General features: G+C 40.3%; 1 protein-coding gene across 3 annotated transcripts in view; it reads right to left on the bottom strand.

Annotated features, from left to right (window-relative positions):
* MLH1 (mutL homolog 1) overlaps positions 1 to 25,830 on the bottom strand; it is a 56,121-nt gene that overhangs the window by 26,271 nt on the left and 4,020 nt on the right. For 2 of the 3 annotated variants that reach the window (XM_003781790.3, XM_023514002.1), the window contains exons 3-11: positions 23,949 to 24,047; positions 18,638 to 18,711; positions 16,202 to 16,274; positions 14,487 to 14,578; positions 12,716 to 12,758; positions 12,495 to 12,583; positions 10,035 to 10,147; positions 7,416 to 7,509; positions 5,141 to 5,294 (exon numbers count right to left, since the gene is read on the bottom strand). In XM_003781790.3, the coding sequence (XP_003781838.1) occupies positions 5,141 to 5,294; positions 7,416 to 7,509; positions 10,035 to 10,147; positions 12,495 to 12,583; positions 12,716 to 12,758; positions 14,487 to 14,578; positions 16,202 to 16,274; positions 18,638 to 18,711; positions 23,949 to 24,047 (831 nt within the window). The remainder of the gene's footprint in view (positions 1 to 5,140; positions 5,295 to 7,415; positions 7,510 to 10,034; positions 10,148 to 12,494; positions 12,584 to 12,715; positions 12,759 to 14,486; positions 14,579 to 16,201; positions 16,275 to 18,637; positions 18,712 to 23,948; positions 24,048 to 25,830) is intronic. The other variant, XM_023514004.1, reaches the window with a different exon arrangement.

The following is a 25,830-nucleotide window of genomic DNA, read 5'->3' as shown; positions in this document are numbered from 1 at the left end:
AAATAGAAAACCTTGAGATGAAACTAAAATCTTACAGCCACCTGAATACAACCAAACGAGAATATACTCTGGGGAAAAGAATCCCTATTCAAAAATGGAGAATTGGATAACCACATGTAAAAGACTGAAACTGGGCCCTCATCCCTCACAAAAATTGATTCAAGATGGATAAAACATTTAAATTTAAGGCATGGGCGGTGCCTGTGGCTCAAAGGAGTAAGGCGCTGGTTCCACATGCTGGAGGTGGCGGGTTCAAACCCAGCCCCAGCCAACTCCACCCCCCCCAAAAAAACAACAAAAAAACCCCTTAAATTTAAGGCATGAAACAATAAAAATCTTCAAAGAAAGTGTGGGAAAAACACTTGAAGATATTGGCCTGGGAAAAGATTTTATGAAAAAGACTTTAGTGGCAATTTCAACAACAAAAGTAAACAAATGGGACTTAATTAAACTGAATAGCTTCTGTACAGCTAAGAAGACAGAAACCAAAGCAAATAGACAACTTTCAGAATGGGAAAATATATTTGCATATCATTAATCAGACAAAAGCTTGGTAAGTACAGAGAACTCAAATTAATCAACAAAAAAAGAGCAAACAATGCATATTTATATCACTGGGCAAAGAAGACAGAGGAATGGCTAACAAACATATGAAAAAATATTCACTGTCCCTAATCATCAAAGAAATGCAAATCAAAACTACCCTGAGATACTACCTAATTCCAGTGAGAATGGCCCACATCACAAAAGTCTCAAAGTTGCAGATGCTGGTGTGGATGTGGAGAGAAGGGAACACTTTTACACTGTTGGTGGGACTGCAAACTAACACAGCCTTTTGGGAAGTACGGAGAATCCCTAAAGAACTCAAATTGATCCTGCACCATGCAGATACCATGACTGGGCATCTATCCAGAAGAAAAAAAGTCCTTTATCATAAGGACATCTGGACTAGACTATTTATCACAGCTCAATTTACAATCGCCAAAATGTGGAAAAAATCTAAATGCCCAGCAAACCAGGAATGTATTAACAAGCTCTGGTATATGTATACTATTCAGCCATTAAAAGAGTTGGAGACTTTACATCTTTTGTATTAATCTGGATTGAAGTGGAACATATTCTTCTTAGTAAAGCATCACAAGAATGGAGAAGCAAGAATCCAATGTACTCAATTCTAATATGAAGGTAGTAGGTGACCTAATACATGGTGGGGGATAGGGGAATGAGGCAGTAGGGGTAGGGAAGGAGGGAGGGGTTGGGGGCTCATGGTGTACGGAACACCTCTTGGTGGTGGGACACAATTGTAAGAGGGAATTTATAACAAATGCAATCGGTGCAACCTAATTCTCTGTACCCTCAATGAATCCCAAACAATTAAAAAAAAAGAAAGAAATACAGGACCAGTGGAAACAAAAAAAGGTAAGGTGACTTTTCTAGCTTCAAAGAGACTTAAAAGAGAGTTTTAAGAGATATAACCAAACATAGTAAGTGGAACTTGAGAGAATACAGACTTGAACTATAAAAATATCTTTTTTGGACAATTGAGATATTTAAATATGGACTAGGTATTAAATGATGTACTTACTATTCATTTTACCAGATATAAAATAATATTGTGATTATAAAAGGAAAAAAAATATTGTTAGATGAATGTGGTACTACAGAAGAAATGATTGTCTGGAATGTGCTTTAAAATACTCCATTCCACAAATATAGTAAAATGCTGATGGCTGTTGAAGCTGGGTGAGAAGTATGGAGATATCTGTTGTATTATCTACTTTATGAGTGTTTACAACTATTTATAATAAAGTTAGGTGAAATTGCAACTCTGTTCATACAAATAAAGCCTTACCTCCAAGACAATTTAAAATCCTTGGAATGTATTTACTTCATTTGCCTTTACAATACCAACAGGTAGGCTTTGGGAAGCAGAAATTAACGTACTACTTCACAGATAGTAATTTTAAAGCCCAGGAAAGTGAAATACCTTGTCTAATATCACAGTTTTAGAACAAATGTACAAGAATCCCCAGGCTTCCTGATTTCCAAATGAAATGGATTCACTGCAAACCAGGGGTTTTGACGGGCTGGCCGGCCCTGGGCATTGGAGGACAAGACACAAGCTGGTGAGCAGAAAGATGGCTCCATGGCCAAAAAGTCAGGACCCAGTGTGACCTGCTGCTGGCAGGGAGAGGGTCTAAATACTCAGCTCTCAGTTTGGACTTCACCACCCACAGCAATATTTCATGGCAGTAAGGAGCCTAAGAAGCTGCCATCATTGTACCAACAGCCACAGGCAGGCCTCTGATTCAGAAACGTACTTTCCTTCTGAAGATACACTGGTCAAGACTATGAGAGTCTTACTTGAAAATAAAACGTAATCTAAATAAATGAGTATGACTTATCCAGGATAATAAGATGAGGACGCTGAGAGTTTCTTTTCCCAGAAGCCACAGACTCCACAATCTCTACCAAATCTCTTCCTTCAGACCTCAGTTGATCAGAGCAAAGGGCCAGGCCACATGCTCTGTACCTTCATCATATCTGGGCTTCTTTTCTCTCTCTACACCAGCTAACCCATTTCTAGGTCTTGCAATTCTAGATTCTCAACTATTAGTGAATGAAGCTCCTTCTGGTGTCTTGACGGCCTCACCACTTCTCTCAAATCACTGCAATTTCCATCTCGCTCATCTTCAATCCAGAGAGCTCTTCATAAAATGCAAATCAGATCCCATCAGTTCCCATCAAGTTGAAAATCTAAACTCTTTAGGATTCTGATGAAAATCTCTCAGGTGGCCTGAACTCTGCTACCCAACTCCTTCACAGCCACCCACTGGCGCTGTCAGGCTCATCAAGACTTAATCCTGGTTACACATGAGGGGTACCTGGGGATGCTTTTAACCATCCATAAATAATTGACTGGTTTGGGGTGGACCCAAACATTGGTATTTTCTCAAAGTTTTTCAGGCAATTCTAACTACAGCCAGGGTGGAGAACACCAGACCCACTGCAATGAACTTTCAGACCCTCAAATAAGTGTTTTCTTGCACCTTAGGCCTTTATCCTTGCCATTTTCTCTGCCAGAAACACTCTTCATTCCCCCTTCCTTTTGGCCCAGCGAACTCTTACTGAGCCTTCAGGTCCCGCGCACCACGTCCCTTCATTTCCTTCCCTAACTGCCCAGTGCAGGACAGGAGCCCCTCCTGAATCCTTTACCCATGCTAGACACAATAACCCTCATTGGGGGCATATGCAGCTTCACCATGTCCATGGGCGCTGCAAGGCCCAGTGCACTTATCATCTCTATAAGACCTGGGACTCGTGTAAGTACTAAACCCATCAAAAGCAACAAAGGAATGAGAGCTGCTTTCCATGCAAAACTTCTTTGTGCCTACCTGCCACATACCCCTGTTAGGTGTTACCAGTAGCATCCTGTGAGGACTCAGTCCCTCACTGTCCTAACAATCTGTAGGTTCATGAGCTCCAGGGCTGGTGGGGCACCATCTCATGCTTAGTGCCCATACCATATCCCACTTGGGTTCTTTCCATGTGGGTATTAACTGAACGTTCTTATGGAAATCATTCATCTGCTTGGTAATTTAAAAAGTTTTCTGTGAAACTGGGTCTCACAGAAGCCCCACTTTCGGCTTGCAGGACCCAGAATAATTTAATAAGAATATGTTTCTGTTTTTATAGTTTCAGTGTCTGTTGTGCTTCTGATGAACACATTCTCATCCTGAATAAAGAGCTCCCCGTAATCACATCATCTCTGAACTGGGAGGGGAGACTGGAAAGTACATTATCTAACCTGCTTATCTTACAGATGGGAAAAGTGTGGACCCAGGGAAGGCAAGTAATTTAGAATTATAAGCACTTATATCCTGGACAACTATCATATGATGAATATGGTGCCAGGCCCTACACCAGAAATTTTGTGTTCACTGTTCACTTGCTGTTTGTATCTGTCCTTGGATGTAAGAATGACCAGTTCTGTCTTCACTGAGGTAGACAATAGACATGGAGGCCAGGGAAGGTTATTCACATGGCTGTTAAGTCAGTTTTGACACTAAAGCTGCTGCTCTTTTCACCCTTCCCACTGTTTCCCTGGGGCCCAGCCCTTTAACTCTGCCCTGTGTAAGTGGGACCAGCTTCCTTGTGAACATCTTCAGTACAGAAAAACACATTTGAGAAGCACCTGTTTCTACTTTCAGGTGGCTTATTTCTTAGGAATTTGGCCTAAGGCAGTTTTTCAACCTTTTTTATCTCACAGCACACTGAACCTATAAACTTCCACAGCACATTTAAATTACGTTGACCAAAAAAATAGTAAAGAAAGAAAAAGAATATACTTAATATACTTTGAACTTCTTATGAAAATAATTTTTTTGGGGGGAGACAGTTCTACTTTGTTGCCCTCGGCAGAGTGTTGTGGCATTTTAGCTCACAGCAACCTCAAACTCTTGGGCTCAAGTGATCTTTTTGCCTCAGCCTCCCAAGTAGCTGGAACTACAGGCACCTACCATAACACCCAGCTACTTTTTCTTTTTTTCGTGAAGACAGGGTCTCACTCTTGCTCAGACTGGTCTCGAATTTCTGAGCTCTGGCAATCCACTTGCCTTAGACCAATCCATTTGGGAATTAGCCACTGTACTCAGCCCAAAAATAATTTAATTAATTGCTTTTAAAAATTACTACAGCACAGTAATTTTTACGATTCTCTCATGGCACACTGGTTGAAAATCACTGGTCTAAGTTTTCAGATAGAGACAAAACAGGAAAGAAGTTTAAACTTTATGACTCTAAGCCCAGGAATAATAGCACAATACCTTTATAATTAAGTTCAAAAAGAAAATACTGCTAAAAGAAAATTACCAGGACTGGGCATGGTAGCAAATGCCAGTGGTCCTAGCTTCTTGGGAGGCTGAGGCAAAAGGGTCGCTTGAGCCCAGAATTTGAGACTAGCCTGGGCAGTAGGGAAAGACACTCTCTCTAAATAAATAAAAATAAGAAAATTACCAAAGTAATACTTACAAAGTAAGTTCTAAAGTAATAGTCAAAAAGCTGGGCTCTCATGTCTGACAGGGCACATTTCAAAGTGGCAAAGGCACCTGAGAAACAGATGGATGAGAAATGCCCTCACCTGGGTAAAGTACATCCTGGAGGAGTTGGAGCCCAAGAGCTTGCTCTCAATGTGCTGCTGCACTCGTTCTAGGATGCTCTCCTCATGCAAGAAGTGAACTTCATGCTTTGTGGGGTGCACATTGACGTCCACATTCTGGGGGCTGATTTCTAAACTGGCAGGAAAAAAAGAGAACAATTACTTCAGCTGGTAGGAAAAATCTACATATTGTATGTGTAGTGGCCAGAAAATTTAGGGAAGCAAATAACACAGTGGTCAAAACCTCCAGATCAAATCTAAGAGACTGTGTCCAAACACTGGCTCAGCTACTTACGAGCTGTGCAGCTTTGGGTTTAAATTACACCATCTTTTTTTGCTTCAGTGTCTTCATCTATACACTGGACATAACAGCATTACCTGTCTCACAGGCTTATGATGGGGACTAAATTCATGTGAAGCACTTTGCATGTCCCTGGCACATTTATTATAGGCTGGCTGTAATTATCTTCATTTTAGAATTAGTGGAATTTCTTATTATGTGACTGTGGGCAGGTCACTTAACTTCTCTGGATCGGTTTCATCTATAATCATGAACATGCTTGCTACTTACTTCTCAGTATTATAGAAGGGTCAAAACAAGAATATATGCAAGAACACTTTCTGTCATTAAAATGTAATACAAGAGTCAGTTTAGAGGCCATCCAGGTATCAATTTATTGCTCACTCCAAGTCTATCTTTTACTGCTTGCTCTGTGGTAATGGAGCATTGCACTGTGAAGCTTTGTCAACAGAGCACTGGAGGGACACTGGAGAAGGGGTTTCTGTGCCAAGTTAGGGTGCATTTGTCTCTGTCAGACTTCTACAAGTTCTTTTGCCCAGCATGCCCTCAGAGTGACACCAGGACAGCACATCTATCTCATCAACTTCTCTACCACGCAGTGAGCCACAGCTGCATTCTCTCAACATGGTCTACATCTCAGTCAGGGGGTAGGGAAGAGTGTGGTGACATGATTCTATCTCCACACGAGGAGTAATGGCTGCTTGTTTATCTGCTATTTCTGTCTCTTCATCTTTTATTATCCAATGCCCTATTTCTCTAATCCCCCATTTGCAATTCTTTATATGAAACTCTCCCTATTCAAAATGTTATATGGTTTCTATTTCCAGTTTGGACTCACCGGAGAGCTAGAAGAAAGTGATAACTTGACTAATTAATTATTTTGCAAGGGAAAACATATGGAAGTCAACACTTTTACATTTAATTTAAAAACTACCTTTAACCACAATTTTTATACACACACATTCCTCTCCTTCAATCAAAACTAGAACAAAGAAGCCAATAACAGTAGCTCATGCTTACAGGCCGAGCTACTTAGGAGACTGAGGTGGGAGAATCACTTGAACCCAAAAGTTTGAGGCTGCAGTGAGCTTTGGTTGTACCACTACACTGCAGCCTGGGTGACAAAGCAAAACCCTGTCTCTTAAACAGAACAAGTGACCAGAACAAAAATAAATTAACACTCTTTCTAACAATTTCTATTCAGAGGGTAAAAGTTTCAGATTTCAGACAGTTTAATATGTATCATGCCTTATACAAATAATAGCCCTGTGACTAAGGGAGTAATCTTTTTTCATACAATGATAAAAATACTAAAAATGTGAAATAAACAAGCTAGTAGCAGAGCCAGGAACAATGCAAAGACCTCTTCTGTAAATCAGCCCCTAGACTACAAATTCTGTTAGAGCAGGAGATTTCTGTATTTCAAACACATACTATGGGATTTGGATTTATGCGAATGCTAAATTATTTATGACTGCTAAATTATTTTAGTGAAATTCTTCTAATCAGCATTGGGCAGTCTAAGATAAGAATCTCCATAGAGCAGATGACTCTTTTCATGGAAAGAAAAAAAGTGGGCTAGAATATTATTTCCGATAGGGTCAATTGGGAAGCCCAAACCTTCCCGATTGACCCTAGCAGAAATAATATTCAGAGCCTCTTAAGCAATCTCTGTTACCTCTTTACCCACAAGCTATCATCCACTCCTGAAGGGATAAGACATTTTACTAACCTTTGTATTGCCAACACAAAGGAGGCTCTCAGTGAGATTCTGCTAAATTAGTGAATAATGTGCCTTTTACCTGTGAGAAGGAACAGAACATCCTTTGGCACTAGTACGTGGGATTTGCCCTGATTGGGCTATTAAAGACCCCAGCCCATCTCTTTCAAAGAGGAGAGCCTCACAGAATTACTATCCCCTGTGAGTCTTAGGTAAGGAGTTTGATGCTGCATTACCTGAGATATAGGAATGGATGTGTGTTTTTGGGCAAATAAGCCGCATACACTGTTTCTATGGCTTTTCTCAAAGAAGTCGATTCTACCAGACGATCTAAAAGACAAAAAGAAAGTAACCAGTTCAAAACTGTGCTGAGGTGAGGTCCATAGTGCACATTTATATCGAGCCATGCATTGCCTCAGAAGGCCTCTGGAGTGATGTGTATCCCTGGGAAAAAAGGGCCCTCTCTACCTATCACCATTTCCCAGCATCTCACTATGGGCTTGGAACTCTCTAAAAGCAGAAAATGTGATAGGGCCATAAACTCTGCCTCCCATCTCCCTTCCCCTCAATCAGCTCATGTGGACTAGCTTGCCCTTGTTTGGCACAGTGGAATGCATGATGTCAGCTCTTAGACTTCTCATTGTACAATACATACTAGCTACCACATATACCAAGTGCTGGGAGATACTATGATGGTGAATAACTAATTCCCACTCCAGGTGGTCAACACTGTTATAAAGGTGTTTGTGCTAAATGGTGAGATGAGGGAGCAATTAACTCTGCTCAGGGAATTCCAACAGTGTTGTATCCATGTTGAGTAACGAAGGATGAGTTTTCCAGAATTTTAGGCAATACAGATGTCTCTATGTATGTTTAAGGTAATCTGGGAAATGAGGCAAGTTTGGAAAGAGTAGAAAACAATAAAGGCTGGAAGAAAGAAGCCTGAAATCAGAGAAAGATGTATTTTCAGAAAACACAGCTCTCCCTTCTAGCCGGACAGGTATTTTAGATGACCTGCTGATGATCTGCAGTCCTAAATTTTTGTAGCCAGGGGTAAGTGACATCATTTTATTTCCAACAAGATGAGTGGCTATAATTTTGTCAATGAGGAGACTATTATTCTCTGAGTGCTCACCACATTTGTGGTCCCTTTAATAATGTAACTGTACTCTGTAACATGTGTTCTGACCACACAAAGCTAGAGTAGGCATGGGCCTTTGACAAAAGCAAGCTGGAGCCCTTCAGCTGAGATTGCTGAACTCAAGATAAACCATAGGAGTGTTCTTTGTCCCTGCCACCTGAGTGAGCCTGCACAGTGTGCAGACAAATTGAATGGCATGCATAAGAGTCTGACCTCTTTTTGCTACTTGTGAACAGATTAGTTAATAGGAATGCAGAGACCATGGTGAGCAGCCCCCACAGAAACCCTGATAAAGGCCAGTCCAGATAGCATTTACAGTGATTTTGTTTGTCTACCCTATAGGCAATATACATGTTACAAAGCAGTTATTCTTCATGGTAAGCGAAAAACGAATGAGAAACATTTTCTGAGCCTTGATGAAAACAAACTTTGTTTTCATCATTAGGCTTAAGTACTTCCTACTGAAGTAGGGAAAAAAATCCTGCTAATATAAATCAGTTTAATAGAATGTGTCTATAAAATGACTGGCTCTCTCCTCACAGTTTCTGCACTACTTTGAACAACTGCTATAAACATCTGTATTTTGAGATACGTATACCTATACTTGGAAGGAGACAACATAACATTTCCAATAACAAAATGAAACTATAGAATTGTTACAAAATGCTTTAAAATAATACAGACAGGACTCACAAAATAAAAAATAATGAAAATTGAACACATGGAGAGATGTATCTTGTTTCTGGATGGAAAATGAAAAATTGAGCTAGACTGTATTTTGGATTATTTACTGCTGCTTTGTCACTATCAAAACCTTATACAATTAAGTTATAAGAAACAGAATGCAAAATTACTTTCAAATACCTATCATGTAAACAACATGTCAGCAGAGAGACAAGGACTGCAAAAGAATGTGAGAAAAATCCAAATTTATTTAATTTCCTCCCTAATTTCTAGAACTGTACCTTGTATCATAAATCCCATTCTTTTTTTTTTTTTTAAGAGACAGAGTCTCACTTTGTTGCCCTCGGTAGAGTGCCATAGCATCACAGCTCACAGCAACCTCCAGCATCACAGCTCAGAGCGACCTCCAGCTCTTGGGCTTACCTCAGCTTCCCAAGTAGCTGGGACTACAGGCGTCTGCCACAACACTTGGCTATTTTGCTGCAGTTTGGCCGGGGCCAGGTTTGAACCTGCCACCCTCGGTATATGGGGCTGGCACCCTATTCACTGAGCCACAGGTGCTGCCCATAAATCTCATTCTTTGAAAAAAAAAAACTCTCAAATGGCTTAGCATTCAACTACCTTACCTTAGTGACCGTATGTATACCCGAGGTACCCCTCCTCTGTGTCCTGCTGTGCAATTTTAAACAGTGGCCTTGATTTGCCCAGCTCTGCCTAGGGCCTGCTTGTACAATAAACTCTGTGATGTCAGCAAGTGAGAAAAAGGTACTGGCTGACAGGGGCCTGTGACACCCTCTTCTTGAGTTCCTCTTAAGAGCTGTGAACCAATCTTTGTAATAGCTAGCAATGAGCACATATCAAAAGGCTAAGGATAGACTTAGAACAAAAATTTATAAATACTTCCCAATCAAATCAAACTGTGGAATGGGGTTTCTCTGTGTATTATTAAACTTGTGGATCAGAAAATGTTTCCAGGGTCTCATAACATTCTCTGTGAATGCATTTCCCCATTTGGTTCCTTTTCACTTACGGTTGATGAAGAGTAAGAAGATGCATTTCTTCACTGAATAGTTCGCATTGGATATGTAGCCATGCATCTTGAAGGCTAGAGTTTTATCTTCACAATCAACTTCTATCAGTTCTCTGGTTAGAAAGAAAAATTCTGAAGCTTTTGAAAATACCCCAAAGACTCAAATATTATAAAACAATCAGAATTGGGAAGACCCAGCGTTCCTTCCTATAAACTGACTTTGTCAAATGAGGACTGCAGAGACTTGGTAAAGTAAGGTCAATTAATTCGGGTTTTTAAGGTAAATTAAGGTAATTAAGGTTAATTTGGGATCACCCATCCACCCTTCTATTATTTGTCCATCCACCCATTCATCTACCTACCCACCTATCTCCCCCATCAGTGTTTTCAAAGCACTTATGCTACATGCCAGGCACTGTTCTAATTACTGGGATACGCAATGAGTTTAATCTCTGAAACCTTATTTTGCTGAAACTTCTGTGTATCTTAGTAACTACATCCCAAAGATGGGATTACAAAAACTTATCTCTGCTGAATTACTATACCGAATAATACCAAAATATGGCTTCAGTGTGGTGTTCCCTGGAGTATGTTTACTAGGGAACGGAGGTTAATGTGTAAAAAAGAGGTCTTCAGATAAGACACACATTTCGGCCGGAAGCCCTTCCCATGTGCTGGTCCTTCTGCCTGGAAATCTCTACTCCGAGCCTAGTGGGCAGCTAGTTGATTCCTACTTATCCCTCAAATCTCAAGGATTATTACTTTTTCAACTAGGCTTTCCTTACTGTGCCTCGTTCTGGCACCCAAGAATCTCCCATCACTCACTGCATTGGCTGTATTTTTCTTGTGAAGCATCTATCACAACTGCTAATCAAAGGCATAATTATTTCACATGTTTTTCCAAATAATCATTTGAGGGCACAAATCATTTCTGCTATGTTCACTACTATATCCCATCACATAGCATAGCACATGATAAACAGCAGGCAATCAATAAGGGTTTGCTGAATGGATGGGAGAAGCTTTTCATGCGGTAGTATGTGCTCTGAATTTCTGAGTAGAGGGTACAGCTTACAGCATTTTCCACACACTGAATTCTTTCCTCTTTCGTGGAATTCCAAAGGTACCTCCAAAGGTTAATGTTTTGGAAATGCTGCTCCCAGGGATTTCTAATCTTATATAGTCCCTAGAAATTTCATAACTACTGATTCTGAATCTTAAAATTTAATCAAATAGCTCTTAAGAGTAACACTATAAAAGCTCACTCTGGGAGCACAATTAAAAAAATTAACTCATTAATGCTTAATTAGAAAGGAAACGGTAATTAAAAGCAAATTGGTCATTTCCTACTTAGAAATTTGGTTTGGCTTGGCTTGGCACCTGTAGCTCAAGCGGCTAAGGCGCCAGCCACATACAACTGAGCTAGTGGATTCGAATCCAGCCTGGGCCTGCCAAAACAACAATGACGGAGGCAACCAAAAAATAGCTGGGTGTTGTGGCGGGCGCCTGTAGTCCCAGCTACTTGGGAGGCAGAGGCAGGAGAATTGCTTGAGCCCAGGAGGAGTTTGAGGTTGCTGTGAGCTGTGATGCCATAGCACTCTACCCAGGGTGACAGCTTGAGACTCTGTCTTAAAAAAAAAAAAGAAAGAAAGAAATTTGGTCTGGCTCAAGGAATAATTTATTCTTCAAAGCAGAAACTGGGTTCTGTGACAACTACTGCTGCTTTTAGATTTCTGTCAAAAGGAAATCAGGGACTGTCTCATTTATCTAGATAGGCACAGCATCTGATGCATGCCTGGCATATGGGAGGGTCTAAGTATTTTCCCCCTCAGATTGTGACATAGGCACTTGGGCTTTGTAAAATTCTGAGATTTAGCTAGGAATGTGTGATGGAAATGGTAGATACCACATATGGAAGGGAGTACAATGAGGAATCTATAATGCAAGCAATTTCCCCTCTTAGGCTTTTCTTAATAAAGAAGATTTGATGACACTTGAAAATCTAATCTTTAAGGGCAGGAAATATTTTATTTGTCTTTATATCCATAACTTTTGGCACAAAGCCTGGAATATGAGAGGTAATTATAATAATAATAAATGTTCAATGGTAACTAAATGCAATCCTAAAGTGCTAATAGTGGAAATACATGGAAAAGAAGGTGCTCTGGAGGATAAAAGAATTCCACTACACTATAAATATTTTTGAGGACTACCACCTAAAGAGAACATACTGATTTACAGACATAGCATCTGTAAGATAACATGCACCCAGAAAGCACTGATTACATGAAATAATGCCTGTATTCATGAATCTGAAGCATAAAAACAAGCTTGTGTATTTGACTAAAGCAAACTGTTAAGGCAAATACTATTTTGATGGATTCCAAAATGACATGATATAATGATAAACCAAGATAGGAAATGAAAAAGATGTTTTTTGTATATAGGTTATTAACATACCGACTGACAGCATTTCCAAAGATGGAGCGAATATTGTCCACAGTTGTGGCATTGGGTAGTGTCCTAACGTCAGCTACTGTCTCACCTTGCTGATAAACAGAAGACACAAGGGCTTACTGTTTCACGGATGTAAATGAAACCTTATCGCCACAGGCAAACTATTAAAAAATCCCTTTTTCCTTTCACTATACAAAACTATTCCCCATAAGTCAAGAACTTACTTTTTTGACTAAGAAACTAATGCCTGAATTGTGTATTGAATACCTGGAAAAGAAAAACAAAATTAAAGAGTAAGCAGAGAGTAGCCAAGTGCACAACAGCTGTCAGAGCCCCCTTCAGTTAAATCAATTCGTGGAGTTCTAAATAAAAACATCTTGATACATCCTATTTTACCAACAGAAATATATCAGCGCTAAATGTGACTAATATAATGTGAATCAAATAAAAGACAGTTATTCTCTGCTTTTATAGGTTGCTGACTAGATTCAAGAATATTTCAACACAATCTCTTGAACTATAGTTTTATTTTCAGGGTCCCAAAAGATCTGCCTGAAGGACACGATGAACTCAGCTCTCATAACACCCACACACTTCTATTCTCTCTCAGAGCCCTTAACACACCCCATTCTTCACTGGCTTCTTCCTGCCCCTTCTTCTTGGTTGTCCTCCCTCCATAAACCTCCTGAACTGAAGAACTATGTCTAGCAAAATAAATTTATTAAGTACCAATATCTCATTTTACCATATCTAGAGCCAACCAGAATGCCTTTTCAGATTGTATCTATCATTATTTTCAGATAATGAATATCCTGACACTGGTTTATATAATTTCAGGAAAAAGCAATTTGATATATGAGCTCCCAACCATGTTATTATGGGCAAATCTCATTTTACTATATCTAGAGCCAACCAGAATGCCTTTTCAGATTATATCTATCATTATTTTCAGATAATGAATATCCTGACACTGGTTTATATAATTTCAGGAAAAAGCAATTTGATATATGAGTCCCCGACCATGTTATTATGGGCAAATATTTAATTCATTTCACAAATACTGAAAAATATTAAATACATCCCCATAACAATTTAAGGACATGTGGGTTCAGACAGCCTGTCCTGGAGCCACATGTACAAGGAGAGTAAGGTGTTATTTTCATTTGTCCTAGACTCCCTCTCCTCCTTCTGGAAACAGCTTCTTTTTTTTTTTTTTTTTTTTTTTGAGACAGAGCCTCAAGCTGTCCCCCTGGGCAGAGTGCCGTGGCATTACAGCTCACAGCAACCTCCAACTCCTGGGCTCAAGCGAGTCTCCTGCCTCTGTCTCCCAAGTAGCTGGGACCACAGGCGCCCGCCACAATGCCAGGCTATTTTTTGGTTGCAGCCGTCATTGTTGTTTGGCGGGTCCGGGCTGGGGATTCGAACCCGCCACCTTAGGTGTACGTGGCTGGCGCCTTAGCCGGTTGAGCTATAGGCGCCGAGCCCTGGAAACAGCTTCTAATCTTCCTTTGGGAAACTACCTCTATCCCATTCCACTTGATGCATCCTAGCAACACTGTCAACCAAGAAACCTTCTCCCCACAGATGTTGATATAATGTTAGGAAAAGAATGAAAAAAATTAGAAAAGGGTCGCAACATTAAGTCCTGGAAGCCATCCTGGTTCTTGTCCTACTATCCAAGGAGTAGATGTTCATATTTTTTTCCACTTGATAAGTAACTCCTAGCTTCCCAATACATTTCTTTTCAGATTAAGCTAGCTAGAGTCAGTTTGTTTTGCTTGCCACCAAAGAACCCTCACTGATATAAGGACCAATTGTTCTTTTCTGGGCAGATGACAGAAAGCCCTGAATTGGTGACTAAATCTTGACCAGAAATAACATGTAAGCTAGTTTTGCTGTTCGCCACCTATCTCAGTAACTGTTCTCAATAAGCACTGGAACATGTTCCTTTTGTGAAGATCTCAGAGACCCATTTCCCAGATTTGGGACTGTTACCTGCCAACAACTTCCAAAATTTTCCCATATTCTTCACTTGGATTTTTTAAAGCTTTCCTCCTGGTGGATATGTTGTAAAATAGGTCTTCCACCTGAACAGAAGATTGATTTTTCTTGTAAATTCATAGAAGCAAATGAAAATGAAGTTGTCCAGCTAAAGCTGGGTCTTAAGGTAGTGGATCCAATTACATTTACCAACAGCATAGTTCTGATTGGGGGAGGGACCAAGGGATAGACCAGAATTAACAAAGGAATAAAAGGACATTTTTCCTGCCTCCCACATATACTACTCACTGATTTCTCAAATATGTTCTAGGGGGCTATCTCTATAGTAGGCTTTTTATTTGTGCTAAAAAACAAAGCATCATCTTGCTCAGGAGAGCACACTATTTAGTGGAGTGCACAGGTAAATTTATAAACAATTATAATATCACATGGCATTCAAAAATATTTTTCAAACTAAGAATAATCATAAACTTTCTGAGATCATTTGGAGTTCTTAAAAAATCACACTGTGGCCACCTTGGTGCAGGATCTGTCTTAACATGCACTGTGAAGCACACTATCTTTTCTGTCTCGGGGGCTACACATGTTAAAGTGGTCTTCAAGGAGGTGTGCTCTAGCTAGTGCAAGGGGCGTAGGGGAAAGATATACAACACTACTGCAGGGTGCTTTCAGGAATCACAGAATGGAAAGAGACCAACTGAGGCACTACAGACAAAAGGCAGTGTGGTGGACTTGCTTCTGACTGACTGTACAGTTGTGTGTCATTGAACACCCTTTAAGGTGGTGATTTTTAACTGGCGTGCCATGACACACTTGGTGTGCTGTGAGATGATCTTAGATGAGCTTCAAAAATTTTTAAAGATGATTGACTAAATTATTTTCAAAAGGAGTTCAAAGCACAGTAAATATGTTCTTATTTTTACTGTTTTTATCAACATAATTTAAGTCTGCCATGGAAGTTTAACTATAGTTTTAAGTGTGCCGTGAGACAAAAAAGGTTGAAAGACACTGCTTTACAGCAATAGGACAAGTATTCTTTGTTCCTTCTGATAGAAAACTAAGGGGAAGGAATGTTAAGTAACTTACTACTGGATGCACAAACATCGAGTGACAGGGCCAGAGCTCTAACCTACATCTTCTAGAGCCAAGCTTAATCGTCTTTCATTCCCAACTACTATTCTATTGATTTCTGCCATTCCAATAAAGAATCTCCCAGCCACTTAAAAAAAGACAAGAGGTGGGCATGCTGCCATGCCACAGAAGCCAGTGATCATTTCTCTTGCCTAGAAGGCAATATCTTGGGGCCTCTATGAACTATTAAAATCGATTTTATTATTACTCTGAAAACTCCAGAGACAATTTTATGTTTTATTCCAATATTTATACAAAGTTCTTTTTCAATAATTTGCCTCCTGTCTACCATTCTTTTTGAGACGGAGCCTCAAGCTATCCCCCTGGGTAGAGTGCCATGGCATCACGCTCACAGCAACCTCCAACTCCTGGGCTCAAGCGAGTCTCCTGCCTCAGCCTCCCAAGTAGCTGGGACTACAGGCACTCGTCACAACACCTGGCCATTTTTTTTTTGGTTGCAGCCATCATTGTTGTTTGGTGGGCCCGGGCTGGGGATTCGAACCTGCCACCTTAGGTGTATGTGGCTGGCGCCCTAGCTGCTTGAGCTACAGGCACCGAGCCCTATCTACCATTCTTACCGTGATCTGGGTTCCCTGATTGCCAGCACATGGTTTAGGAGGAGCTTTCAGTTTTCCATCTGAGTAACTTGCTCTAATGAGAAAATACATGAAATTATTAGTATCCAATAGAAACAGAGACAGATATTTATCCAAAGGAAAGAAAATCACACCAACAACAGATTAAAATATAGCCATTTTTTTATATTGCCTTAATTATGTATCATTTTCCTGTTTATTTTCTACTATTCTATAATCATTCTAATTAGATTAAGAAAATCTGGCAAATTTCACTTTTTAGTTGCTGGGTTTTCAGCTATCAAATGATAGTTTTGCCACTGGTTAACAGAACAAAAATTTTTCAGTAATTTTGCAATCATTTATTGCAGAACTACCATATATGAGGCGTATAGATGTCCTGGTAATAAAGAAAAGTTTTAGAAAGCTCTTATCTAGGAAAGGAATAGATTTTTATCTAAGTATAGAGTGGTGGCCCCAACCCCAGACTGTAGACCTGTACTGGGCCCGTGGCCCATTAGAAATCGGGCTGCACAGAAGGAGGTGAGTGGCAGGCAAGTGAGTGAAGCTTCATCTGTATTTATAACTGCCCCCCCATCACTTGTATCACCACCTGAGCCCTGCCTCCTTTCCACGGCATTAGATTTTCACAGGAGTGTGAACCCTAACTGCACATGTGAGGGATCTAACTTGCTTGCTCCTTATGAAAATCTAATACCTAGTAATCTGAGGTGGATTTGAGGTAGTGATGCTACTGCTGGGGAGTGGCCCTAAATACAGATTATCATTAGCAGGGAGGTTTGACTACACATTGACTACAACAAATCAATTGCTTGTAGATTCTTATCCTCCCCCTGCAGTCTGGGGAAAAACTGACATCCAGGAAACCAGTCCCTCATGCCAAAACGATTGGGGACCACTGTGCTAAGTGAGCTAAAAAAGGAACTATTCAGCCTGGAATGGGAGTGAAAGTAGGTGAAAACATCCCAGAAGAGGGGACAATTCATCCGGCTTTCAGGGAAAAGTAGTTTCAAGTGGAGACAGCAGGAGAGACCACACAGGAAAGGAAAAACATAAACAAAGGCCTAAAAACTTTAGAACAGTGGTTCTCAACCTGCGGGTCTCAACCCACAGGAACTATATGCTAGGGGCTGTGGCATTAGGAAGGTTGAGAACCACTGCTTTAAAACATATGGCAACTGGGAATGTATGGAGAGAAGAGGGTAGAAAAAGATGACTGAGAGAACACTGGGGCTTGGCACCCCTAGCTCAGTGGTTGGGGCTGGCAGGTTTGAACCTGGTCCACCAGGCTGAACAACGACAACTGTGACAAAAAATAGCTGGGTGTTGTGGTGGGAGCCTATAGTCCCAGCTACTTGGGAGATGAGGCAAGAGAGTCACTTAAGCCCAAGAGTTTGAGGTTGCTGTGAGCTGTGATGCCATAGCGCTCTACTGAGGGCAACACAGTGGGACACTGTCTCAAAAAAAAAAAAGAGAACACTGGACAGTGCTGGTTGCCATGCTGATGACTCTGGATTTCATCCTGCCATGGAAAGAGAGCCACTTGAGGTCTCAGGCAGGAGCATAACACAATCCCAGAGATCAAAAAATGGGCTACCTAGGGAGAAATTAACTCACAATTATTTCCCCATTTTGTGAGAGAGGATTCTAATCCTATCAGCCTATGTGACTACAGGGCAATTATATACATACAAAGTCAAACTCCCCTAGTATCAGTGTTGTAAATTCTGAAATCTCACTTCACATATTTATCTGTTAAAGTCTAAGAAACAGGCAGAAATGCCCTTTGTTGAAGCTATTTTCCCTTTTAATTTACAAACAATCTGTATGATTAAATAAGAATTCTCCATTTTGGCACCAACTAGGTACTTCTATCAATTTTCAACTAGTAAATGGCCAGTGCAATTTTGATTCCTTATATCCTGTTACTGTCCTGTTCCAAAGTCATTCTTTATCTTCTGAAAACTACGGCAGCACTACAGCCAGGCAGCAGCCACTCCCTGGAAAGTAAGCTAGCATCACAAGTGGCAGGGAGCTGATGGCTCAGGGGCCAGCTAAGGAAATGTGAGCTTTCAGCATCTTAGTGACAGCCCTATAACCAGCCCAAAGCAATATCCTACTGAAAGGCCAAAGAGGCAGAAGTAACATTACAGCTACCATTTACTTAGAATACCTATGTGCAACAGACACTTTGCTAGGTACCTGTAGTATGTTATATCTTATAAGAATAAAGAAGTAAGAGCAACACCTAATAATCATCCCTGTGGATTATCAATTTATTCATAAGGAACAAAGAAAACTTACCAAATCTCAGCCAAAAAAAGATAACACTGGTATTTAGATAGCATGACTCTGAGATCCAGGCAAAAAGCACATTTCAGGATGAATATATGAGAGTAAAAGAAGCAAGCATTCTACCTGTATGCACACTTTCCATCAGCTGTTTTGGTTGTAATAGTAACGTGAGCCACATGGCTTATGCTGGCCAAAGCCTATGGAGGAAAAGAATATACACAGAAAGAAAAAACTCATTGTTGGGTCGCCCACTGTCACCTTACCAAACAGACAGGTTATCTAAATTAACCCTTCCATTTTGTATTAGCGTGTGGCAACAATGAGCACTTTGCTCATTCATTTCGAAGACATGTTAAAAATAAGGGATATCAAATAATCTGTATCATAATTACTAGAACTAGGAGAAAATATACAGAAAAAAGCCCAAAAGGGGAAAAAAAAAAAACACCAAACCATTAATGTGTTAACAGCAATTGTGCTAAGGTGGGAGAACTGTAAGCATGCTTAAAAATATTCTCTCATTTATTTATGCATTTATTTTTGATTGACATAGGGTACATACAATTAGCCTACACTGTGTTTGTAGGGTAAAGTACCAGTTGCAGCACTCTTCACCCAGGAGATATGCCCCATACCCTACACTGTACCCAACAGGTGGGAGCTTACTGAATCCCCTTCTACCCTTTGCTTTCTTGAATTTAATTGTTTTTCTTTTGTGTGGGTTTATACTTGTTCATTTATTAGTTTCAAAGTATATACTAGCCCTGAGTACATGAGATGCCTGCTTTTCCATTCTTTTTTTTGCATTTTTTGGCCAGGGCAGGGCTTGAACCCAGCACCACTGGTATATTGGGCCAGTGCCCCACTCCTTTGAGCTACAGGCACCACCCGCTTTTCCATTCCTGAGATACTTTACCAAGGAGAATGTTCTTCAACTCCATGCAGGTAAATACAAAAGATTTAAAGTCTCTACTTTTTATGGCTGAACAGTATTTCATGGTATATACATACCACTGTTTATTTAACCATTCTTGACTTGATGGGCACTTGAATTGCTTCCACATCTTTGTGATTGTGAATTGAGCTGCTATATGTATTCAAGTATAAATGTCCTTGTGATATAATGGTATTTTTTCTTTTGGGTAGATACCTAGCAATGGGATGTGGAATCAAATGGAAGGTCTACTTTTAGCTCTTTTAGGATTCTCCATAAATCTTTCCAAAAAGGCTGTATTAGTTTGCAATGCCACCAATAGTGTGTCTGTGTTCCCTTCTCTCTTCAACCACACAAAGTCAGCATCTGCAGGTTTGCGACATTATGATGTGGGCTCTTGATATTTTCATTTACATGTCTTTGAATAATTTAAAAATATGCCTTCAGAAATGGACAGTGGAAATCATTCAAAATAGATAGTATTGAATACTATTACTCGAAACTGTTTTATATAAGCAATTACATGTTTAGAAACATAAATTTAAGGTTATGCAATTAACATAAAACATTAAAAATTCATGACCATTTTTTCCTTTTTATAAACCAAGAGTGATTTCTATCTGTTTTTTTTTTTTTGGTGTTTTGGACAGTCTTATTCTGTTGCCCTGGGTAAAGTGCCATGGTGTCATCATAGCTGACAGCAACTTCAAACTCATGGGCTCAAGCCATCTTCCTACTATACCCTATGGAGGAATTGAGACTATAGGTGATTGCCACCATGCCTGGCTAGTTTTTCCATTTTTACTTTAATTCATTCATTCATTCATTCATTCATTTATTCATTCATTTGAGGGAGAGTCTTATTATTCTGTCAACCTGAGTAGAATGCCATGGCATCATCATACCTCACAGCAACCTCAAACTCTTGGGCTTGAGCAATCCTCTTGCCTCAGCCTCCTAAGTAGCTGGGACTACAGGTGCCTGTCACAATGCCTGGCTAGTTTTTCTGTTTTCAGTAGAAATAGTCTTGCTCTTGATCAGGCTGGTCTTGAACTCCTGAGCTCAACCTGTCTATCTTGGGCTCCCAAAGTGCTAGGATTACAGGCATAAGCCACTGTGCCTGGCCTAGTTTTTATATTTTTAGTACAGGTGGGGGTCTCATGCTTGCTCAGGCTGGTCTTGAGCTCAAGCAATTCACCTGCTTTGACCTCCTAGAGTGCTAGGATTATAGGCATGAGCCACAGCACATGGCCCCAAGAATGGTTTCTTAGACCTTTGGGATCTGTTATCTCTTTTCATAAGGACTTCTCAGTATGTAACAATGCAACCCAGGAGCTGTGCTATGATGGTGTCTGTGTGAGAGTGTCACAGAAGATAAGTGAATTTAGCCACAGGAGGTTCATTTCATTAAAAGAAACACAGCTCAGGCTCAGAAATGACCAGGTGCTAGCTGGATGTACCTGGTTTATATAATTGAGCTAATTTTCTTTTTTTCTTTCTTTTTTTTTTTTTTTGAGACAGAGTGTCACTTTGTCATCCTGGGTAGAGTGTCATGGCATCATAGCTCACAGCAGCCTCAAACTCCTAGGCTCCAGTTGATTCTCTTGCCTCAGCCTCCCAAGGAGCTAGGAGTAGGTGTCCACCACCACACCTGGCTATTTTTAGAGATGGGGTCTCGCTCTTGCTCAGGCTGGTCTGGAACTCCTGAGCTCAAGCTATCTGCCCACTTTGGCTTCCCAGAGTGCTGGAATTACAGGAGTGAGCTACCACTCCCCGGCCCTAATTTTCATCTTTAAAAAGGTATACATGATTTTGCGGCCTGAGTAAGGAAGGACATTAAAAATGCACAGTAGAACAGTATTTTATCAAACCAGGATAGGAAAATGCACTACACATAGCATAGCAGATAGTCTTGCTGCTTCAGGGCCCCATTGGCAATAGAGCAAGGGGACAGGAGGACAGACTATGAAGTTAGACAGCACGGGTTCTATTCCTCACTCTGCCACTTTCAAACTGTGCCTAGCCATGTTTTTTAACTTCTGTGTCTGTCAGTTTCCTCATGTAAAACAGGGTAAGAGAAGAACCTACTCTGTGGGGTTACTATCAGGAGTAAGAGTTAATACATACAAAGTACTGATGACCATGGCTAGTACACAAAAGTCCCTCAATAAATCTTCCCTGTGTAATATAGTGAAATAATTGCCCCAAAGATATCCTACAGGTAGGATAAAGCTCCAGTAGAACATGGGCTTGGCAACTGACACAGGGAATTGCAAAGCCAGAATGAAACTGCATTCCTAGAGCTTGATCTGAGGCATACTTAAAATCAGGTGCAGCCTCAAGGTGAACTGTATCTTGGAAACTGTCCTTGCCCAGAACAATTTGAGTACTTGAGACCACTTCGGTTTGATCTAATTGATCTAAATTACAGTGACTGGGTCACAGCTGTTTTTTTTTTTAGAAATTAAAGTAATACACGTCCATAATTTTAAAAATTCAGGAACTACAGAAGGGCCCAAAATGAAGAACTCCTTTCCTCTCTCCCATCTTCACTTTCATTGCCTCCAAAGTAACTACTATGAACAGTTTGTCTAGTGCCTTAGAGCCTTCAGAAAGGAACACAGCCCTGACAAAACTTTGATTTTTTAGTTCAGTGAGACCCAAATCTTCTGAACTCCAGAACTGTAAGATAGTAAATTTCTGTTGTTTTACGCCACTAAGTTAGTGGCAATTTTTTTTTGGCAGTGGTAGGAAATTCATACATTTTTAAAATATGCATTACCTAGGAACAGTATTGCTATAAATGTATACTAAGAAAATAAACAAAACATAGACGTGTGTATAAGAATATTCATCAGAATAGCCGGATGTTGTGGTGGGCGCCTATAGTCCAGATACTTGGGAGGCTGAGGCACGAGAATCGCTTAAGCCCAAAAGTTTGAGATTGCTGTGAGTTATGATGCCATGGCACTCTACTCAAGGCAACAGCTTGAGACTCTGTCTCCAAAAAAGAAAGAATATTCATCAGAACCTTAATGAAAAGGGAAAAAATGGCAAAGAGCATAAATGTTCAACAGTAAATCATTTAAACAAACTACAGTACATACATGTAATAGAATACTACATAGCCATAAAAAACTATGTAGGCCTATGTTGGGTGAAAAGATATCCACAGGGAATTAAGTCATAAAATATAAGATCCTAGTTTAGTCTTTAAAATACTTTTATCTATTTTTCTATATCAATATTCCTAAGACACATCACATAATTTCATCCACAGATATTTCAGTATATATATATATTAAAAGATAAACACTTTAAAAAACCATGATAAAATTAATAAAAATACCAGGAAAATTAATAATTTCTCCTTAATACCATCAAATAGTCAATCTGTGTTCACCTATCTGTCTTGAAAATTTTTTTTAGTTAGCTCAAATCAGGATTTAGGTAAGACCTAAGAGTTCTGACAATTAAGTTTGCAAACTCATCCTAGAAAAAGTATTATATACCTTATTGCTGAATATTACTATGGTCACCTTCAAAGTACTTCCCTTGGGAAGCTATGCGCTGATGCCAGTGCCTAGTCTACCCTTTAAAACAATTTTGGAACTCTTTTTCTGGAACAACCATCAGAGTTGTATCAATGTCTAACAGGGTTTGGTGCCTATAGCTCAAGTAGCTAAGATGCCATCCACATACACCAGAGCTGGCAGGTTCGAATCCAGCCAGGGCCTGCCAAACAATGACAACTACAACCAAAAAATAGCCGGGCATTGTGGCAAGCCCCTGTAGTCCCAGCTACTTGGGAGGTTGAGGCAAGAGAATCACTTAAGCCCAAGAGTTGGAGGTTGATATGAGCTGTGATGCCACAGCACTCTACCCAGGGTGACAGCTTGAGTCTCTGTCTCAAAAAAAAAACAAAAACAAAAACTAACAGCTGAGTTTGTGAACTTGCCACTATGCGCTTACACTGGCAGCACTGTACCAACAACTTGGTAAGGTTGCATAACCCTGGTATATCAGTGTCTCACAGCTGTGTTTGTGTCAACATGTGATGGTGTCTTATTGAGTGGCATTCATTATTGTTGTTGCATGTTTTTGTGGGACTCATTCATCTGAAGTCTTTTGTCATGTAGTTTCCCAACCTCAGTATTATTTACCATGCTCCCTTGTCCTCTATTTTCCAGATGTTAATACTTAGATCTAAGTATGGATTAGATTCAAATTTGCTTTTTGGGAAGAAGATTTCCTAATTGGGATTGGGTAATTTTCATCAAGAGACATAAAATATCCGAGGTCTACTGTAAAATAGTTAATTTATGAACAATTGTCAGACTTGTAAAGTTAAAGCCAATTAAGCTTGTTCAGATTTGCATATGTATGACAAGTAAAAAGTACCAAATCTTATTTACCTATGTTGAGAAATATATATTGACAAACGGCAGACAATGTCATCACAGCAGGGTATTTCTTGTATTTGTTTATTCCTTAGCTTACCTCACCCCGAAAGCCATAGGTAGAAATACTGGCTAAATCCTCAAAGGAATGCAGTTTACTTGTAGTAAACCTCTCACACACAATATCCAGATCTTCTTTCTATTAGATATAAAAAAAATCATGTTACTAATTTTTCTAAATCTTTTTGAATTTTTAAAATTAGCAATAACTTCCTCACTTGGCATTCAGAATACTGAGTCATCCTTTCTTTTTTTTTTTTTTGAGACAGAGCCTCAAGCTATCCCCCTGGGTAGAGTGCCATGGCATCACAGCTCACAGCAACCTCCAACTCCTGGGCTCAAGCGAGTCTCCTGCCTCAGCCTCCCAAGTAGCTGGGACTACAGGCGCCCGCCACAACACCCGGCCATTTTTTTTTTTTTTTGGTTTCAGCCATCATTGTTGTTTGGCGGGCCGGGCTGGGGATTCGAACCCGCCACCTTAGGTGTATGTGGCTGACGCCTTAGCCGCTTGAGCCACAGGCGCTGAGGTGAGTCATCCTTTCTTATTATGTTGTTCCTTCTCAGTGTCATTTGTTGTTTCCGCCTAATGTCCCCACCATCTGACACTGGAATCACCTAGGACTCCATCCTTGGACCTCTTCTCTATCTACACCCACTCTCTTGATGATCTCATACAGTCTTATGACTCGTTTTTTTTTTGAAACAGAGTCTATGTCGCCCTGGGTAGAGTGCCGTAGTGTCACAGCTCACAGTAGCCTCAAATCCTTGGGCTTAAGTGATTCTTTTGCTTCAGCTTCCCAGGCAGCTGGGACTACAGGTGCCCACCACAATGCCCAGCTATTTTGTTATTGTTGTCATTGTTATCTTAACATGCCCAGGCCAGGTTCAGACCCACCAGCCCCACTGCATGTGGCTGGCGCCCTAACCACTGAGCTACGGACACTGAGCCTTTTCTTTCTTTCTTTCTTTTTTTTTTTTTAGAGACAGAGTCTCACTTTGTTGCCCTTGGTAGAGTGCTGTGGCATCAGAGCTCACAGCAACCTCCAACACTTGGGCTTAGGTGATTCTCCTGCCTCGGCCTCCTGAATAGCTGGGACTATAGGTACCTGCCACAACGCCCGGCTATTTTTTTGCTGCAGTTTGGCCAGGGCTGGGTTTGAACCTGCCACCCTCGGTATATGAGGTGAGTAGGCCAGCACCCGACTCACTGAGCCACAGGTAACCACCTGAGCCTTTTTTCTTTAATTAGAAAACTTCAGCCAGGCTCAGTGGCTCATACCTGTAATCCTAGCACTCTGGGAGCCTGAGGCTGATAGATTGCCTGAGCTCACAGGTTTGAGACCAGCCTAAGCAAGAGTAAGACTTGTCTTTAAAAATAGCTGTGCATTGTGTTGGGCGCCTATAGTCCCAGCTACTTGGGAAGCTAAGGCAAGAAAATTGCTTGAGCCCAAGAATTTGAAGTTGCTGTGAGCTGTAACGCTACAACACTCTACCAAAGGTGACAAAGTAAGACTCTGTTTCAAAAAAAAAAAGAAAACTTCCTTGCTAAAAATCCACAAATTTTTAAATTGTAATAAAATATATACTATAATAAACATTTTTATCTTAACTATTTTCAGGCGTACAGTTCTATGGCATTAAGTCCATCCAAATTGCTATGCAACCATCATTACCATTCATCTCCAGAACTTCATCTTCTCCAAACTTAAACTCTACCCATTAAAGAATAACTTCCGATCTCCTCCCTCCTCCCAGGCCCTTTCAACCACCATTCTACTTTCTGTGCCTATGACTTTGCTCTAAGAACCTCATATAAGAGGAATTATGTATTTGTCCTTTTACAACTAACTTATTTCACTTAACATAATGTCTTCAACGTTTATCCATGTTGTAGAATATGTCAAATTTTCTTTTTTTTTTTT

The sequence above is a fragment of the Otolemur garnettii genome, unplaced genomic scaffold, assembly GCF_000181295.1.
Source record: "Otolemur garnettii isolate 467f Iridium unplaced genomic scaffold, OtoGar3 scaffold00002, whole genome shotgun sequence".
NCBI classification, from domain to species: domain Eukaryota; kingdom Metazoa; phylum Chordata; class Mammalia; order Primates; family Galagidae; genus Otolemur; species Otolemur garnettii.
The sequence above is the reverse complement of the archived record's forward strand: the minus strand, read 5'-3'. Positions and strand labels throughout refer to the sequence as shown.